Source organism: Antennarius striatus, chromosome 12, assembly GCF_040054535.1.
Source record: "Antennarius striatus isolate MH-2024 chromosome 12, ASM4005453v1, whole genome shotgun sequence".
In the NCBI taxonomy this organism is placed as follows: Eukaryota; Metazoa; Chordata; class Actinopteri; order Lophiiformes; family Antennariidae; genus Antennarius; species Antennarius striatus.
In genome coordinates this window covers 1,073,050-1,093,092 of record NC_090787.1, presented here as the reverse complement: position 1 = coordinate 1,093,092, position 20,043 = coordinate 1,073,050, and the positions used below count along the sequence as shown (strand labels likewise).

Below are 20,043 nucleotides of genomic sequence, written 5' to 3'. Positions count from 1 at the left end.
CAGCTATGGTCCAATCAGCCGAGGATGACATTTGCACAGATGGAGAATGAGCCACTTGCACTCGCTCGTCTGTCCACCTCATTGATTCGGCCTTGTAATGGCATTTACATCGAAGGAGAGGAGGCCGAGGCTCACAGTCATGACTTCAGCCGGCGGATTTCTTGAGGGTTCATCGAGTGGTTTGTCAAATGATTGTTCCATTTTATGCACAGAATTGAACACGCGTTTATAAAACTAGAGCTTTAGTTTCCTTACAGGTGGTATAAGAAAGCCGTGTGTTTTTCATCCTGATGGAATATTGATTTGGTGTCTTCTTCCTATTTTCTGACACAATATTGCACTTGACAAACTACACGCTCTGAAAATATTGCTCATACCTCACAAACATATCATAAGAGTCTGCAGAGAGGGAAGAAGCTTGAATATTATTCATATCTGCTTCATGAACTCACAGGAGTACCACGGAGATTGCAAGATGGATTTTTATCAAAATATTAACACTAATACTGTACATAAAGCTGAGGAACACAATAGATTTTATATGTATTATTTAAAATATTATAATATTGTGACACTAAACCAGAAATCTAATTGTTTGTAACATGATAATCTACCATTTGTGGAACTCTATATTTACTGTATTCATTCATTTTCTACATCTGCTTGTTCCGCCACTGTGGGTCGCGGGTTGCTGGAGCCTATCCCAACTGACTTGGGGCGTGAGGCAGGGTACACTCCTGGCACAACGCCAGTACACCGTGGAGCCACATGCCTCTACATTAATGTCCTAATAGAAAATTAAAGGGGTATTAGTTTAAACGAAGTAGCTATTACCATTTACATTTGCCTGTTAAAGTCAAGCCACATTGACATGAAGGTAATGTGTTGGCCTCAGGGGGTTGTATGGAATGTCTATAAATTATTGGTATCTGTGTACTTTATTAATGTTATGTCTTTACTTTCTCCCTCCTGCCACTGATCCTTCATCAAAAGTTAGAATCAGGGGGAATGACTGATTTTTGATGGCAAGGCAGTCTGGTCCTTCATGGCAGGTTAGAAGTTCAACAGACTACCAGATGTCAGTTTTTATTCCTGTACACTTTACTTGCCGGCAGTTTCTCGCTTTCTGGTTTTGATGATCAAAAACTAAGCTTCTTACATTTACAAGGAGCTTAGTGTCAATGAAGACTTACATCTTCAAAAATCATTACTAAAAAAACCCAAGCAGCAGCCAGAACATACCCAAAATATTCTCAAGCAAAATATTCTCAAGCAAAATATTCTCAAGCAAATATCACCAAGAAGCCTCTTGTGGAAACATTTCAGAAGGGACTTTGCTGCCAATGTGTTTAAAGTTGTTGGAAATTCTGTCTTTTCTAAAGGGATTGACTCCCATTGTAGCTTCTCTCTCTCTTTCATTCTCTGTTTCTCCAAACTCTCTTTTGTGCCTTATAAAATAGTTCTGCTTTTTGTGAACTAGCATTGTCTCATTCTTCTGTTCTGCATTGGCTGAGAAATCAGTGGCTGCTCACAAATTATTTTCCCGTAGCATGTAGAATTGTCAAAATTGAAATCTGTCACCTCAAGCTGGTTTTTCACTTTAATTTATATTATATAAAGCACATTTCACATGAACTGGTGCCCTTTGACAGTGGGTAGAGCTGTTCCCTCACAGAAGGTTCCTGGTTCGACCACCTGGTTCCACCTGTTCTTCCTGTGTCTGCGTTGGTTCTTTCCGGGTTCTCCTCAACTTTCTCCTACCTTTAAAAACATGAAACTTGCATGAACTGGTCACTCCAAACTGTAAGTGAGAGTAGGAGCGTGAATGGTCGTCTGCCTAACTGTGCGATGTGCTGGCGTCCATAATTTTGGATAAGTGGCTGAAGATGAGACAAATACAATCTTCTCATCTTCAGAAAGATGAATAAATGAATGAATGAACAAAAGATTTAATAAATGAATGAATGAAAGAACTCATGAATGGATGGATGGATGAATAAATGGATAGATGGTTGTTGACCCTTGTATTTAAAGCCCTGATTTTCCCACCTTTAGACTTATTCTAGTGCTGCTCTGAAAGCCTCTGTTTTTTGTCATTGGTTATTATTGCAAGTGATGTGATGAATTATTCCTTGACTGTTTTGTAATTGGGACATTCCCAATTTGGCAGATGGTGCCTTTGTACCATCTTCCCTGCAGGCTCGTACAACTTATAGCAAACTTATGCCCATGTCATTGTTTGCCATATGCTCATTTTGGATAAACAAGTTGAAATCGTCTATCAAATTGAAGAGCCAGACACGACTTGATTTCTTAAAAAGGCATGATTGGTTTAAGGTGTCACTATCCACTGGTTCAGCAAATCTCACTCCCATTGCAAGACAAAACCAGGATGTACACTTTTTTCAATTGATCTTACTGGAAGTGACCGAGACAAACTCTAATCAGCATTGAGTGGAATTGTTCGACTTTGACATTGGCGGGCAGATTTGGCAGAGTCGCCGAACCGAGATGATTTCTGGTTCTCACTGTTGTTTTGTTATTCAGACCAAGTGGGAAACAGGTAGAGGCTCAACTTAGATATCACACAGGAAAGGTAAGGCCTTGCAGAGGGTAGGAATTGATTTTCCACTGCTGAGCTGACATTGGAGTTAATAAAAACTACTGTTCATGTATGCGGCTGTTGGCTAAGGCAAAGAGAGTAGAAGCCATGAAAAGACAGAGAGAAAGTTTGATTCTTTTTATCAGTTCAGAGTCTTTTGTTTGAAAGAACATGCCAGAAAAAAAACCCCTGAAAAGTTGCTGGTGGAAACTGCAAGCTGGGATGAATGTAACACTGGCTTGGCACGGACAAATAGCTTGACAAAAGCTATCGAGTTGAGCGGCAATTAACTCGCTCATTGCATCCCTCCTCCCTCACCACCTGCCATACCAACACAAGGCTCTGATTAAAAATGCATGGAACTCCCAAGCCTTTTAGATAATTAATAAGGTTTCCCTGCAGTGCAACTAGTTAGAGCAAAGGAGAAAGCAATATCCCATAAAACACTGACGGTAATGGCTTGCACCGACAACTTTCTTGTGGTAGCAGGAGAGCAAAGTTTCTGCACTTTGGTGACTCCATTAACAATCAAAGCACCAGTTTTGGGCAGAGTTTGTGTCACGCTCTGTGTGCTGAGATATACAGGACCAGGCCTACTGGCTCACCGCCACCCACCCAGTCCTCAGGGAGCCCCCAATCTGTTTCCGGTACAGTGCCAGCTCCCAAACTTTCAACCGTTTCTCAGAGATTCATGTGATCAGCTGCTGATTGTGCTTTTGGAAGGTGCTTGAAGCTCACTTTGATTCCCCAACAAGGAGCGCCAAAGAAATGTCCTCCCTGAATGTGGTCACCCTTTATAATCTACTTAAAGACCAACATCTATTACCTTAATCAGCTGAATAAGAAATGTCTGCTAAATCAGAATCAAACCTCTTTTATTTTTGAGCTGATCCACCCTTCGTGTTGGTAGCATGGGACTTTAGGTTTAAGTTTCTTCATACTTGTCTAGGTATTGTGAAAGGTGCCTTAGTGAAAACAATAGTTCACAAGAGAAATTCAAAACTGGAAATTTCAGCCAAGAAAGGATCAAACTTGTCAGATCCACCCTTTGCCCCTCTGTGAATTTTTGTTAAATGTAGTTCAGAGTTGTTTTTGCACAGTTGGAGAAAATGTTGAAATATGGTAATTTTTGCCATAATCCTTCCTGCAGTTTTTGTGAAATCATTCCAAACGTTGTGCAAAGCTGAACCACTAGACACGTCAGGGGTTTTTTTTCTGCCTCACAACCTCTAAATGTGTTAAAATGGTGCTAATAAATGGTGATAGTACATGTTTTTTAATCATAGTGCCTTATCAGTACAGCTCTAGATGTCTGTGTCCAAAGTCTAAGCAGGGTGTTGTGTCAATTTCTAGTTTCCACAGTTTACAGTACAGCAATTTCAGCAAGAGGACACGAGCCAGTGTCTTATTGTGCCGGTCACAAGCCTGGATAAATACAGAGGGTTGCATCAGGAAGGGCATCCGAGATAAAACTTTTGCCAAATCAAACATGTGAATTAAACCTATGATTTCCATACCGGATCAGTCGAGGCCCGGATTAACAATGACCGCCATCGGCGCTGTTGACCTAGAGGGCGCCGGTGGAAATTGGATTACTGTTGGTTGAAGAAGGAGAGGAGGAAAGTGTGTTTGTACGAAGAGAGAGAAGAGGAACACCAAGAGTATAGGACTGAGAGTAGGGACGTTGAATGTTGGGACTATGACAGGAAAAGGTAGAGAGTTGGTTGACATGATGCAGAGGAGGAAGATAGACATACTGTGTTTCCAGGAGACCAGGTGGAAAGGTAGCAAGGCTAGAAGTTTAGGAGCAGGGTTCAAGTTGTTCTATCATGGTGTAGATGGGAAGAGAAATGGAGTAGGAGTTATCTTGAAGGAGGAGTTTGTTAGGAATGTCCTGGAGGTAAAAAGAGTGTCAGATAGAGTGATGAGTCTGAAGCTAGAACTAGAAGGTGTGATGTTCAGTGTTGTTAGTGGGTATGCTCCACAGGTAGGATGTGAGCTGGAGGAGAAGGAGAAATTCTGGCTGGACTTTGATGAAGTGATGCAGAGCATGCCTAGAAGTGAGAGAGTTGTCATTGGAGCAGACTTCAATGGACATGTTGGTGCAGGAAACAGGGGTGATGAGGAGGTGATGGGCAGGTTTGGTATCCAGGAGAGGAACGCAGAAGGACAGATGGTAGTTGACTTTGCAAAAAGGAGGGAAATGGCTGTAGTGAATACTTTCTTCCAGAAGAGGCAGGAACATAGGGTGACCTATAAGAGTGGAGGTAGGAGCACACAGGTTGACTACATCTGGTGTAGACGGTGTAACCTGAAGGAGATCAGTGACTGTAAAGTAGTGGTAGGAGAGAGTGTAGCCAAACAGCATAGGATGGTGGTGTGTAGGATGACTCTGGTGGTGAGGAAGATGAAGAGGGCAAAGACAGAGCAGAAGACGAAATGGTGGAAGCTGAAAAAGGAAGTGTGTTGCATGACTTTTAGGAAGGAGTTGAGACAGGCTCTGGGTGGTCAGGAGGTGCTTCCAGATGACTGGACAACTACAGCTAATGTGATCAGGGAGACAGGTAGGAGAGTACTTGGTGTGTCATCTGGAAGGAAAGTAGATAAGGAGACTTGGTGGTGGAATGAGGAGGTACAGGAGTGTATACAGAGAAAGAGGTTAGCTAAGAGGAAGTGGGACACTGAGAGGACTGAGGAGAGTAGACAGGAGTACAGGGAGATGCAGCGTATGGTGAAGGTAGAGGTAGCAAAGGCCAAACAAGAAGCTTATGATGACTTGTATGCTAGGTTGGACAGTAAGTAAACTAGAAGGAAGACCAAAGAGGAGGTTTATGGATGTAGTTAAAGAGGACATGAAGGTAGTTAGTATGCAGAAGACAGGGTTAGATGGAGGCAACTGATTCACTGTGGCGACCCCTAGGGGAAAGCCCAAAGGAGAAGAAGAAGACAGCACAGCAATTTCTTGTTAATCACATGATAAATGTGCTAATCAGGACACAGAACACAATGCACTGTAAAGAAAAAATAGGATGCAAAATTGCACAAAAAAAAATCCATGAAACTGCAAAGCTGCGAAAGGTGAACTGCGTTATTGTGAGGGACCACTGTACTTTACTGGAGATAATGGCGTTCTCTAAAGCTCTACTAGATTGCAGTCACTGTATGACACTTAAATAGTAGATGACTAACTTTACATCATGCTCTCGCTCTGGTCCACCCTATGATTTTCTGTTCACTAGGGAGCAATGGTCACAAGTTGACAACACAGCGCCACCGTATATTTATGTTTCTCCTTCGGTAACCAGTTGTGTGGTTGAACACTGGTGAACTGGTGACCCTTTGGAGTCAATGTCAGCTTATAACGGGTGTTTATTTGTATGATCAGTAGAGAGTAAATCCTATGTGGGACAAGCTTCAGACCCTGTGTAAGCAGACTAAAAATAACTTTAACTTGGAATCACGAAAGCATCACTTGGTTCTAAAATGACTTCTGGAAGTAAGGAGAAAGTTAAATTCTGATGTTGCAACATAGGCAAGAGTAGGCCCACTTAAAATAGGTACCAGTAATTTATTTCTGATTAAACTTTAATGATTGATTACAGATTCTACTTTAATTAGGTAATTTTAATCAGGTAATTTGGTGTTGTACAAGTGTCCGGGGAGGAATGGCAGGAAGTTGAATCACTCCATAAGTTAGTTCAATGTTTTTTAGTGTGAGACAGCAGCTATAAAATTTATACCATGCAGTTGCAGGCCATTGCCAATTTTGACCTTGGATAATATTTACATTATCATTAATACTTAATGTTATTCATATTATTGTTGCTGCTAATTTAAGCATATTTCTTGGAAGAGTGTCAGAAGGGTCCATCTGTGGGTCACTTGTTGGATATTAATATTAGCTTTGTTTTACCTCTGCTTTTTTTCCATCTGAATGAAATGTCTGGCTCTGGTTACTAAACATTCCTTTGAGTTGATTAGCTACCATACAGTGTACAGTGTGTTTATAGAGTATTTTGGATTTGTAATAGCTTCCTGCTGTTGCCAAAAATGACAGTGAGAGTGATTATAACCAGACAGCAAGTTAATCCTTCAATGATGCTCGGTAAAGCGCTGGAAGTGTACATCCTGAATTCAGCTCTCTGCTTTGATATTTATATTCTTTTAAACATTATACAGAACTCAAATACACCCTATAGTTCATAGTTAACCTCATTAGTTTAGTTTGTGTATTTTTGTATTAGACAATGAAGATCCCTTCACTGGTCTGTAATAACTGCAGTTTTGCATTGGAGCTTATCTAAGGAATCATACGATTCAGAATGGTGATAACTACAGTGCTTTCACCCCCTCCACCACATATCATGTACAAGTCTGGACAGACATGAATGTCGACTGCAACCTCAGCGGAGCATTTAGGCATCCAGCCACTGACAGTAAATCTAGCTTCAGTCAAATATTCTCCTGTCTCTGAACAAACATAATGTTTTCTCTGTCTGCTGTTTGTCGGAGCTCACCTCCTTTAAACGCATACAGTGACATACATCACCAAGCTGATGGCTGCTGCTGTGAATATGTTGGAAGACACTTTCTACTTTTTACTCAAACATGAACCAACTGGAAACTGAACTTACTGGTTTTTATTTGTAACGGGTGATTGTTGAAGACACACAGCAGTAGCCAGCCTAGTATTTCTAAAGTTAGAGGTAATCTAAAGGAGCTCTCTTCAGAGTCTTCTATTCAGCATAGTAGAGGAATCCATTTGCTGGCTAAAATCAAATGTATTTCTAAAAATCAAACAGCGAAAGAAGCACAGATTAACAGATAAAAGAAACTTGATCTGTTTTCCTGTACACCCTCGCTACAGGCCTCACCCTCAGCCCTTTGTCCACTGGCCTCAGGGTGTGTTTGCCTTCTAATAATCACTTACACCATTCCTTAAGCAGCAGGCCTATCTGCTCTGACATCACCCATCATCCCTATTTCTTCCTTGTCCCCTCTGACTAATCCTTCCAATCTAAAACACCTTTGTTTCATGGAGCTTATAATCTTTTCAATGACTTCATCGTACAAATTAGTCATTTCTGATTTGCTGGTGACAAACATGTGATTCCAGATGGCAGCAGTAGGTTTACAGCGTCAATTAATTTTGGTCATCTTGCTAAATTTGGCAGAAGAAAAATCAGAATCAGAGAATCAGAGTCTTTATTTGTCATGCTGACACACGTTTTCACATGGGACAGTACAAAATACCTGGAATTGATGCCGTTAAGTACTGATGAAGTACAGTTCGGCTGGGCTGTACTTCACATTTGTTGCCAAGCTGCTGTTCACATTTTTCCTTAAAGCGCTAAAAATGGGCATTACAGTGAAGCCGCTGCAACCCTGTGCGCCGCCATCGTGGAAAATTAAAAAAAAAAAAGAGTAAATCAATGTTCACATGGTAGCATCATGGTAGTGTGTGCAGTAATACAACTATTGATCTTCTTGCCGATGGAAAATGAAATGTACGTATTGCGCACACTCTCAAGCACTCTTCTTTCTCCTTTCAGAAGCCTGAGAGCTGAGATAAGTTTAGAAATGGGCTCTCATGTGAGAAATGTCTTTTGGTCAATGTATTAATGGTGTGGTGGAGGTATTCGCTCCCTGTCAGAGATCTGTTTTATTAATGCTCAAAACATACCAATTTGTACAATAAATCTGTCCAATTTCAGGTTACGTAAATTTTCTCCAAATTCAAGATATAAGAAAAATTTACCTCAGACGACTGCACAAACACAATAACTACCTTTTTTTTTTTTTTACAAGCTTCAACGGGAGGGTCTAATGAGGCCTGCGATTGCAGAAATTATTGACTCCTGAACCAAAACCTAATTTAGAACACATTGAGAATTGATCGGCTGTTGGGAATTTTGTTTAATGACTTCATTAACTCAGAGATTTGTCCAGCCTGGTGGCTTTTTGTTTGAAACCATATTTTTTACTTGTGTCTCATCTTGTTATTGTCCCTTACACTACGCCCTGACCAGACACGTTTAACACGAGATCATAAGAATGATTTCTGCCAAATAGATGAAGACAGTTTATTGGAATTGCATGTCTCTTCATTTGGCACTAAAAACTTTCTGAACATCCATCTTACTCAATAAATGCACTTTTTTTTCAGTGACTGTTTTCTTTCCAACTTTCCTTCTGCACAAGGCAGCAAGGGAAAGGAATTGAGATGGATACGCTTAAGAAAGCGCTGAACTACTTTGTGAAGTCATAAGGACTACTTAGGGCTACTTGGAGCTGTCAAGACGAATGTTAATGTGCTGCTGTTTTTCCTTGCTGCTTTTTTCATCTGTTTCACTTTCTCCTGCGTCATCCTGATGGCGTGTGCTTTGGTGTTTGTCATCAATAATGAGCTGTTGTTTTATTGTTTGCTGCAGCTACAGTTAGTGTTTAAGCCCCTTTGCTAAAACACCTAGAAATGGAGATGCAGAATAATCTCCCAAAATCGCCCAAAACAAGCTGGGACTGGGCCTGACACTGAACCTGCCTCCATCGGGAATTACAGATGTGCTTGGCACGATCCTTTTGTTGAGCAACTCAGATCCTTAACCAATAAGTGAGTGTGTATTTAAATATTGGCTGAACTCAGCCTGTCAACAATGCACGGAAGACTTGCTGCCAATAGAAATAAGATGCATCTAAAACCCGTGTTCCTATTCAGCCCGGTCTCTATTTCAATGAGCTGGAGGTTTTCTTGAGTGGCTGCCAAGATTTGTCCTGATGCATTGTGGGAACATAACTCTATTTATTTATCCTCAGTTCAGCATGGAGGATGCCTGATGACAGATCTTTAGCTTTAGGTAGATTTGTGCATTCCAGGGAAATGTTTGGGGGTTTTTTCTTCTTTTTTAGCTTTCATTGCTTTAATTGCTATTGCATGGAGTTAAGTACGTTTTAAGCCTGATTTGGTAAAGTTTGGTCTTCATGGGTTCCCTCCAGGTTCTCCGGCTTCCTCCCATCTCCACAAACCTGCAGTTTAGGTGAATTGGTCACACCAGATTATCTGTACCAAACTGGGATTGGATCCAGCAGATGTATGACCTGCAAGGCAGATAAGAGGCTGTAGAGGAGGGGATTGTGATCATCTCATCTACGAAAAAATGGACGGACGATCCATTCTGTGCTAATTCTAAAACTGATTTTTATTGATCAGGCTGTAATTACTGTGAAGCTATTAAGTGCTTGTGATTTAATGAAAATGAAACTTTATTATGCCACTTGCTTCAGAAATATAGAGAAGACAAGTAAAGGTTGGCAAACATTTCAATGTAATCACCCTAGGAATAAAGTATTATGAGTTTGTATATTCAGCATCAGCCCTTAGTTTCATATTCTATTTTTAAAATTGGGATTTATTGTGCCTGTGTGTTCTCCGGGGATCTTCAGCAGTTTCCTTCAGTTGTGTCTCTAAATGCCTCTGCCCAGATATTAGATATGACTGAGTGATTGAAAAACACACAGCTTATTGTCTCTGGTCTGTGCCAGAGCCCAAATCAATAAAACATGTTTTCTTTTTGCTTGTTCTTGGGTGGCCAAAGTCTGGCTTAATTACACAGTATATGAAAGAACAACCCGGACCACATCTGTAGTCATCCTCCCCCAAGGAACGATTGATTGTGTTGTAGTTATGGAAGCTGCAGAGCAAACACTCTCGACTTGTCATTATTCCTCTGCACAGTTTGTCGAGTGAGATCCAGCTGTGACGCTGTTTGCATAGCCCAAATGTGGTGGGCTGGGTGTTGCTGTGTGATTCCTCTCATGCTTGGCAACTCCTTCTTTTGTTGATCATTGAGCACAACAAGAGGAATGAAAGTAAAAACCCAACGCAAATACTTGTGACCCTCAGCCCTCCTTCTTTTATGTAAAAACAATAACGCAGGTCCGATGAGGGGGAATCAGATTGGGCGTTTTTGATTGGTGTCCCAATCTGGGTTATAAGGTGGAATTGGAGGGGCCACGGTGGAGGGCAGGTTGCCGTGGTGAGCTGTTGCCCTCGTTACCTCGGCTGGCAGGTGGAGTGTTTGTCAGCTGCTGTGGCCACAGGACGGGACAGGATGCTTCCGATTTTAGATTGTTCTTCGATAGAACCTCAAGGGGAATAGGAATTTAATGTTTCTGAATCTTCCAAAAATATACAAGAATAAATGATAATGTGATTTCAGTCACCATGTATTTGTAGGTAGTAACAAACATTTTCCTCAGTTGAATCATAGGCCCAAATGACGACTTTTTATTCTTGCCTCCCCAGCAGACGGAGCGCAGCCAGAACTCTTCATCTTCAATGAGTTGTGCGCGCTGAAGGACGAGCCAGGGCCTTGCAAAGCCATTAAGGATCGATACTTCTTCAGCGTTGACACTGGACGCTGTGAGCTCTTTGAATATGGAGGCTGTGGCGGGAACGCCAACAATTTTGAGACGTTGGAAGCCTGTGAGGAAATGTGCGTCGTTTCAGGTGAGACAGACACGCAAGAAATTCAGAAAAATAACAGCAACACAGACCCGACATCACTGACACAACAATATTATTTTTCATAACAGCACAAAGGCTAAGGATGCATTATAGCCTTGCATTGTTATGTTGTTGTTGGTGAATGATGCATTTTGTTCCAGGGAGCCCTGTTCCTCATTAGACTCTATTGGCACCTTGGGCATAAAATCCTATTAAAAAGTCATTTTGTTGGTAGGCAGTTAAAATGGGACGTTGCCAACACATTAATTCTCAGCAGATCTCCTGGAGGCATCCAGTAAATGGAAGTTATGGGCACTTCTAAGAAACATGGCCTGCATTGTATTATTATAATAATTAATTTTATTATTATCACAATGACACTGTAAATTGATTAATGGTTTATTACTAGATTTCCATCTTCTCATATCTGTTTCAAAATGAATGGTTTTTTTTTATTTGTTTTTTTTACAATTTCTAGCCATGATGAAGGTTAATGAGAGTAAACCTCCCACCAGATACTGGATGTGAGAGAAAACCTCATTTTGATGATCATCCACGATGAGAGAGGGCAGGATGTTTGGTCAGCTTGAGGAGGTGGATCCGTTGGCTGAACGTGGACAAACACCGACGTTATGTGTCCACAGCTGTGGATCCCGTCCAATGTCAATAATCAATTTCTAAGCACCGCCTTTTTTACTTACTATTGTTTCCTGTATTGAGTTCCAGTGTGAAATGTCATTTATATAATTTATAAAACCATTTAGTTCATGTGACGGTCGACGGTGGTTTGTTGTGTAACTCTGGTCTTTGACTTCAATGAGGAGACGTCCCAGTTTGAGACACTCATTGTAAGGTTACTAGAATGAGAGGCAGGAAGAACAATCAAAGTAGTCATGTGGTAAGAATAGCATCACTTTTGTTCAACTATGGAATTCTCACATTATCAGATGAGTTGTGTGACCAGAGACTCTTGAAAATACGGTGACGTTTACCTGCCGATCAGTGATGACTGATGGTGTTTCAGGAAAATGTGTTGAATGAGCTGAAAGTCAGAGCTGTGGTGTGGTTTCATAACGGACACCATCAGTAGTCTCCTGTCGGTCCTGTCCAGACGGTCGAACCTCATCCTGAAGCAGACTGTCACACTTTTTAGTTTAAACATCTTTTAATGCTGCAGCAGGGTTCCGTTGAAGGCCTGATGCGTCTCATACATAACAACACCTTGTTTACCTGCTTCAGATACAAGAATATGCATTTAGGTTTCTGGGAATAAAAGGAATCTTGGACTCACAACGTGTGCTGTCTTTCCGTGTATTTGCCAGGATTTACTTGCGTCTATAAGACTGTTTTTTATCGCTTCTATGTAGGACGGTCATTCAACGAAGCTTTCATTCAGAGCGACATAAAAACTGTCCCCGGTGGATCCTGAATGAATTTGGAGTAGAGCTCTGGTGATGTTCCCAGGGAAGAGATGAAACTGATGCTAATGAAAAGATCCTCATATTTATAACAAGGAGTTTATTTTCTCCCACAGTATCCTGAGACATTGTGGGTGATGTGCGTGCCAAGATGCCTCCATCTGCTTCTCTTGTGTTCTGGGGTGTGATGTGTTGTACTTGGAGCTTTGGCTTCAACTGTCGTTTATAAATCGTGCATTTTTGAAGCCAATCGGTAAATTGTGAAAAGGGACAGATTGATAAACATGCGGTTATGAGCTGCTTATGAAATATAAAGCATCATGTGAGCTCCGTTGTTCATGAAAATACAGACACACAAGGTCACAATGCTTAGCGATGGAATTTGGACACACAGGAAAAAGACAGAAGGTCAAAGGTCGCTGTGGATGTGTGAGAAGACAGCAGGGAGATGAAAAGAAAAACTAAGTAAATGTTGAAGATGTTCCATGATCTTTGTGCCATTTTTTATTGAATAATCTGTAATCCATAGATGATGTCTGATATTCACCATTCACCTTGATGCACATCTGTTCTTAATGGGGTGCTGGGATACAGGATGCCTGCAGCTTCTGACAAGCAATGAAAGGTGCACTAAGCAAACCTTTGACTCCTGGGAGAGAGAATCTGTTCGGAGGGTGTTGGCTTTGCCTCGTGATCAGAGTGGAGTATGACATATGTGGGGGAAAAACCCCACTCCATGACCACAAAAGGAAACAGGAGAAGTGTACACACAAACCCTGAGTAGAAATAACAAACCTATAAAAGTATTCAGGTGGTATTTTATTCCGCAGTGTGACGAAGTGCTTCCTCCCACTGGCCCAGAATGACCTTCAGCTTCATGCAGACGCAGACAGAAAGGACATGAATTGGTCCTCACATGAACAGATCAGTGCCGCTGATGAACATAACTGAAGCAGTTAACAGTGTGATGAGGACACGGCACTTGTCTACATGTGTGTGGAGAACGCATGTCAACGTGGTGCAGTTCTTCTATCCCCGTCCTTTGTGTGGGAAGTGACTGGAGTGTTGGCCAGAGGAAGTCTGACACATGGACGTTGTCTCTGCTGGCTCGCCTGGAGAAGTAGTCAGACTTCTCTCAATCCACAATCTGAGAAGTGTGAGGAAGTCTCATCGCACCCAGGGAGCAACTTTCATAAAAAATACATCGAACGCCATCTTTAAAGGCGGCGTCCGCTTCTCAGTCCATCCAAGGATGAAAGATGTGGAGAAATAAGTAAAAACAAGTCTTGCTATTTTTTTCTTGTGCTTTCTTTGGGTGACTCCAAGTATAAAGCATTGCTAATATATCATAAAGACTAGTGTGAGGCGCGGCGTACATAAGTCCGTGTGGAGCTGTAAATCACTAACAAAACATACCAAAGCAATCACTGCAAACAAATAAAACCATCATGACCAAACAAAAGATACAACTGGTGATACATGGACGTATCCTTGGTTCCAGGAAGTCCATGCCGTGACTCCTGCCCTCCGTTATCTGGTGTCAAACAAACGAGGAGGTGAAACCAGACGCCTCTGAGGAGGAGTTCATTTAACAGCTGCACACATTTGAAAATGTCAGCTCATTTGTAACTTACATAAAGCACATGTGAAGGGCCAACATCTCCTGTGGCATTCATCACCACATCACCGACATTTTCATTCCCGCATTACAAAAGCTACTGTAATGGTTGACCCACTGAATTATCTCTCTGATCAGTTACCTTCTGTCATCCCTGTGTTCCTTACAAGTGACGACAGCCAGAGAGAATGTTCAGTAAAGGTCACCGACAGCGTGAGGTATGCTCTCCCTCGACGTCTGGGACGGTTTGTTGTCTCATCGCTACACCAGCTGACTTCTGCCTTCATCTGGGGCAGGACTGATTTTCCAGAACTGATGTTTTACTGGAGCTCAGTTCTAACTTCCTCTGGTCCCACGTCCCCCCTTTGGGTTCTCAGAGACACGAACGCTTGTTTCTCTGTGACAGTTGAACTTTCTTTTTTCTCTCTAGCTGTCAGAGAGCATAGATGTTATGAAGTCAGAGTGAGAAAAGCAATAAGTCTCCAAAAAAAAAAAAACCACACAACAACAAATATTCGGATGTGTCTGGAGGGGAATCAGAACCGGACAAATTGTTTGGAAATCTCAGCTAAAACCTTAAATGACAGAATAAGCAAAAGAGGTTAATCGAGTAATAGATTACAGTAATAACCTCTCGCATTCGCGCATCTACACGAGTAAATTCACCTCATTTTTAAGTTAGTCACGTGATATCGTACACGCATTCTATTGGCTGACGGCATCCAGAAGTGCACGACTTCCTGTGAGTCTCGGAACAAAAGTGCTTTAAACAGTCGATAAGAGTGTAGAAAAATTTAATACAGATAGAAGTTTTATAGCATTAAAGGGAGGGTTCATAAATGTTTAAATTACCGTAAATAATAATAAGATAAGATAAATTTGCTATATTGCAGAATTTGTTATGTGCATGTGGTTCCTGGAACGCATTGACCACTAGAAACGAGGGATCACATCTTTTTGTTTGTGTTTGAATTAAGTTCCAACGTGTCCCAATGTTTCCTGATGTTAGATATGTTACACATCACCACATGGGTCGTTTTTTTATTCAGAAATGACAAATATGTTAACATGGTAAGAATAAAAATGAATCAGCATGGATACGACTCATTTGAGCTGGTCTGAAATGTGGATCTTTCCTTTGTAGATGAGTCACAACTCTCTGGAAAGAAAGATTTACTCCCAATTTCCCTGAAAATCACTGATTCATATCATCCATTGAGCGCAGACAGGCGAAGAGTGCTGTAAAGATTATGTGGATATGATTATGTTTGTCTCCATCTATCGGCCGCTGTAATGTCTCCAGTTCTTCTGTCCTCTAATAAAAGAGTCTTGGCTCAGACATCTCACCGGGTCCGACACTCTGAAGTAAGATCAGCATGAAACAAGACTGAAACGTCAAAAAACATGTTTATTATTGTGTTTGTATTTTGCTGAAATGTCAAGCTTTTCTTTGGAGAACAGCCTAAACTTTCTCCAGGAATCACTTTCCAGTTTGGCCACAAATGGGATGATTCTCTCTCCTGAAAAAAGTAGTAAAGAGCCGACCTGTGACTCTCCTCAGAACACAAACCAGCTCCTCCACCTCCACAGCTTCAATGGGCAATTACCTTTCTGAATTATTCATGAGTAGAGCGAGGGCTCGACTGACCTTTGACACGTGCTCCCAAGCGAAAAGCATCCTATAAAATGTATTTAGATGTTACAGATACGACCTCTGAATCACTCTTTTTTTTCTTCTCACCTGTTTGCACACATTGAGTTCAAAAGGCAAAGAAGTGAGACGTCGTCTGATTTTGTATTTTTCAGGTTGCAAATGAGCGTTTTATGTATTAATGGACATAAAGGTTGTACAAATCATTTGTTCTACACTCTGTGGGTTCAGGAAATGAAAACATTTCTTTTACTCTTCGTCATTTGTGACATTTCTTGTTCCTTAAATGTTGGAACATGAGCCCGGTGTTTAGAAGTGGAACGTGGGAGATGCAGGATGGGAAAAAAAAAACAGAGATATGGAAGAGAAGGGAGAAATGGATTCATCCAGGATGGGGGGGGCAGGAGGCAGTTCATTTTTTTCTAGCTCTCCCGCTCTGTCATTACTGTTAGCCTTCTGTTGTTTGACATTTCTTTTTGTTTCGTTCGAGTTTTTTTTACTTTCGATTGTACGAGCTTGACAACATCAACCTTCACCATTTGATTTTCCTTACGTTAGAAAATCAATGTCACTGACACGCACAATTTAAATTCTATCACAGCAAAACCCAAAATCTCAGAGCAGCCAGGGAAATGTTTTCTTCTGCTTTCCTTTTACTCATCGACGTCAGAATCCCCGGAGCGTTAAATCCGGAGCGAATGTGACTGATGACCGAGAAGCAAAGTGAGGATGATGATGGATAATGTGGAGTGTGTTAAAAAGTGTATCGTCTGGATGATGTGGAAACAGATCTTTGTATTCTGTTCTGGATGGTCTTTCATGTCTTCTCCCTCTTTCTTCCCCAGACGAGAAGAATCCGTGTGATTTACCCGAGGCCCCCGGTCCCTGTCGGGGGCTGGTGTCGCGCTATTTCTTTGACAGCAAGAGCCAGCAGTGCAAGTTTTTTTACTATGGCGGCTGCTTCGGCAATGCCAACAATTTCCGAAAGATGGCGGACTGCCAGGCGAGATGTCAGGGCCCAAGAAAACCCGCTCAGACTCCAGATGTCCCCACACAGTCTGCTAGGAAGGCGGTTGCTGTTGCACAGCCCACAGTGGTAACTGGTAAGACCGTCACCACTCTGCTTCACACCTAGTCATCTATTGATCATCACTGTTTTGTTGGAAGACATCAATATAGTCATTACTCACAGCAGCAAGCATTTGTGTTCGAGATCAAGTCCAATAAAATGCAGTTTTGAGGTCTTTTATGCTTCAAGTCCTTCTCCTCCAAAAAAAAATTACTTATTTCTCTTATTATGGAAATAAAATAGGTAAAAACAAAATGTCTGGCATCGACACCTCTCTGTATTCAGTTGAGGAGGCAGTTAGCTTAGCATAAGGACCGACAGGTGAGTGGTGCAGCGGCTCTTTCCTCGACGCTTTCATCACCGTAAGAGGTCAGGAAAGTCGGGGGGAAACACTGAAAACACTGTGAACAGACAGTGTCTCTGAAAAAGAAATCCCACAACGCTGAAAGAACATTTAAAATCACTCATGATGTTATTTTTGTTTTGTGTATTTCAGAGGCAGCTGCTGTAAATGAACGTCAGACACTCACGGCCAGCAGTAACAGTAATGGAGGGAAAAAAGGTAAAAAAAAACAATAGTACAACTTACCGTGAATAGTCCTACGTTTGGACTCAAACAACAGAGCACTGGATGCACGTTACGTTAGGTTAGTTTAAGTTGATGTTGATCAGGCAGAAAAACAAATTGTGACGCATTTATTTTCCTGAAAGTTGGTAAAAAGTTCTCATAAATGTCAGAAACGTTGAAACCAGAAAAGATGTGTTGACGCCGTGGCGTCTGGTATGTGGGGGGGATTAAATATTCTGTGGCGTGATGACATCCATCACTGGGAGTGACGACCCGTCGAGGCTGAACTTTGCTTAAACTCAAGGAAACAAATCCAGTCATTAAACCGATGTGTTCTGCCAATAAGTTTAACAGAAACAAAAGAACGTGTCACCGTGCAGCGAGGCAACAATTTTTGACAGCTTGCAAATTAGATTTTCATTGCAGAAAGCAAAGAGTTGGAACAGTCATCGTCGGCGTCTCCTCTCTGCAGCCCTCCATCAGTTTCCTGTGTTTTAGGAGTGAGGGAGTAAATATCACACTTCTCACGTCTCAGGAGAGGAGAATGCTCTCTCCCAACTCACTTAACCACGTATCATTTTAACAATTCAATTCCGCTCTTGTCAGAAAAGATTGAGGAACTAATCCAGGGCTGACGTCGGGGCTGCTGCCTGCTAATCAATCTTTTTAAAATTTAATTTTTGAGGTTATTTCTCCAGCACAGGGGTAAAATATCTGCCAGTGGGAAACCAAGGGTGGAAGAGAAACTCCTCAGATGAAAGATAAATGATTCAAATCTAATTGAAGACATTGAGGATGATATGTGGTGCTTATTTACGCCAGTGGTAAAAATCAATTGGCAGCATTTGATAAGTTATAGCTTTATTGAACTGGCCCAGTACAGGCCTGGTGGCACAGTGGGTAGCGCTGCTGGGTTTGATTCTGTTCCATGTGGAGTTTGTATGTTCTCCTTGTGTCTGCGTAGGCTCTCTCCGGGTTCTTCGGCATCCTCCCACCTCCAAAAACATGCAAATTATGTGAACTGATCGTTTCTACATTGAGGAAAAGGACGATGAACTGTTGATGCTAGAACTTTTAAAGGAGAGACTGACATCTAGTGGTTCAAAAATGATGCACAGTGGTGACTGGATAGATCTGGGATCAAGGAGCATGAAGTCACAGACAGATCACTTCTACTTCTGGCTGCTAGGAAACACCAAACATTTAATGAACACACCACTATTCATTTATGCTCCGGTTAACGAAGGATTGTTTTCATAAAAAGGACCAAAAACACACCCGTGTGAATCATGTTACTACAGGATTATTCAGTTGTGAAGAGAGCTGGAGAAGCATTATGAGGGTTGTCTTCAGAGTCCAGAGGGAGGAGGACATGACGAGTCTCACTCCTCCATCTCTGGCAGTTTAAACAGGAGAGGTTGCAAAAAGTCAGACAGAAGCATAGCAAGAGAACAGGTGCCGTAGGACCTGGTGTCCTTCACCCCCCATCGTGAAACATCTAGTTGTTGTGACTGCTATTTTTTTTTCCTACTCTTATGCAGAGTTGGAGCGCCCAGACCTGTGCTTCAGCCCTGTGGAGCGGGGGCCGTGTCAGGGCACAAAGAGGAGGTTCGCCTACAACCCAAACACCAAGAGATGCCAGATGTTCCACTACAGCGGCTGCGGAGGAAACGAGAACAACTTCATGTACCGGAAACAATGCGTCAACAAGTGCATCAGAAACAGGCAGGGTACGACTCTTTAAACGTTCCTAAAATTCTTTTTATTTTTTTAATTTGAATTTGGTATTCCTTGATTGCTGAGATGTCATGTGTGTCTCTCTTTCTGCTGCAGCTCATGGGAAGAAGATGATCCGGATAAGGAAGAAAAATATGGAAAACATCCTTGGGCACGCCGCCTGAAGGCGTGGCTCGTGTCAGATGTGTAACCCACCTGTATTTACTGTATGTCCATATGTTATCTGCAGCTTTACTCGTGATGTTGTTCAGACCACTGAAGTTTACCTGATTTAGCTTGTTAGCGACTGACTTCAATTATCTTCATTATTTCAATATATCTCACTGACAACGACCTTTTTGGTTTGTCTTTGTGTAATTGTGTGTTTTCTCTAAACAACACGATCATATCCCTTTATGGGAATCACCAAAACACCAAAACAAATGAATGTTTCTTTATATTTTTGGTATTTTTATTGTATTTACTAGTCTGCTTTCTTTTATTTCTATGATAATTTTGTATTTTTTAAAAAAGTTTTCTCTATACTGTAATGTCCCTATTATACAGATTCAGAAATCACCGTTGCAGTGCTGCAGAGCGTCAAAGGGTGGCAGTGTTGAGTTAGGGAAGTTTTCACACAGGTTGTCGCTGCTCTCTTACTTTTGCACATTATTAGCTTCACTCTAATGTTTTTTTATAACCGTTGTATTATGTTGAGCTGTTAGAGTTTATATAATAAATTTCAACAGTTAACTTTACCTTTCGATTTTTTTTTATTCTATTTTTTGTCTTCCTGTGTATTTATATAAATCTAAAAATTTTGAATCATTTATATGCAAAAGGTTCAAGATTTTTCACAAATCAAACAAAATCAAGAAACATTTGTTGAACGTAAACA

General features: G+C 41.4%; 1 protein-coding gene across 2 annotated transcripts in view; it reads left to right on the top strand.

Annotated features, from left to right (window-relative positions):
• tfpia (tissue factor pathway inhibitor a) overlaps positions 1-19,903 on the top strand; it is a 30,430-nt gene extending 10,527 nt beyond the window's left edge. The window contains exons 2-6 of one of the 2 annotated variants that reach the window (XM_068329890.1): positions 10,908-11,108; positions 16,638-16,895; positions 17,358-17,423; positions 18,971-19,159; positions 19,263-19,903. In XM_068329890.1, the coding sequence (XP_068185991.1) occupies positions 10,908-11,108; positions 16,638-16,895; positions 17,358-17,423; positions 18,971-19,159; positions 19,263-19,330 (782 nt within the window). In that variant the 3' untranslated portion in view covers positions 19,331-19,903. Of the gene's footprint in view, positions 1-10,904; positions 11,109-16,637; positions 16,896-17,357; positions 17,424-18,970; positions 19,160-19,262 lie in introns of both variants that reach the window. The other variant, XM_068329889.1, reaches the window with a different exon arrangement.
• The last annotated feature ends 140 nt before the right edge of the window (positions 19,904-20,043 follow it).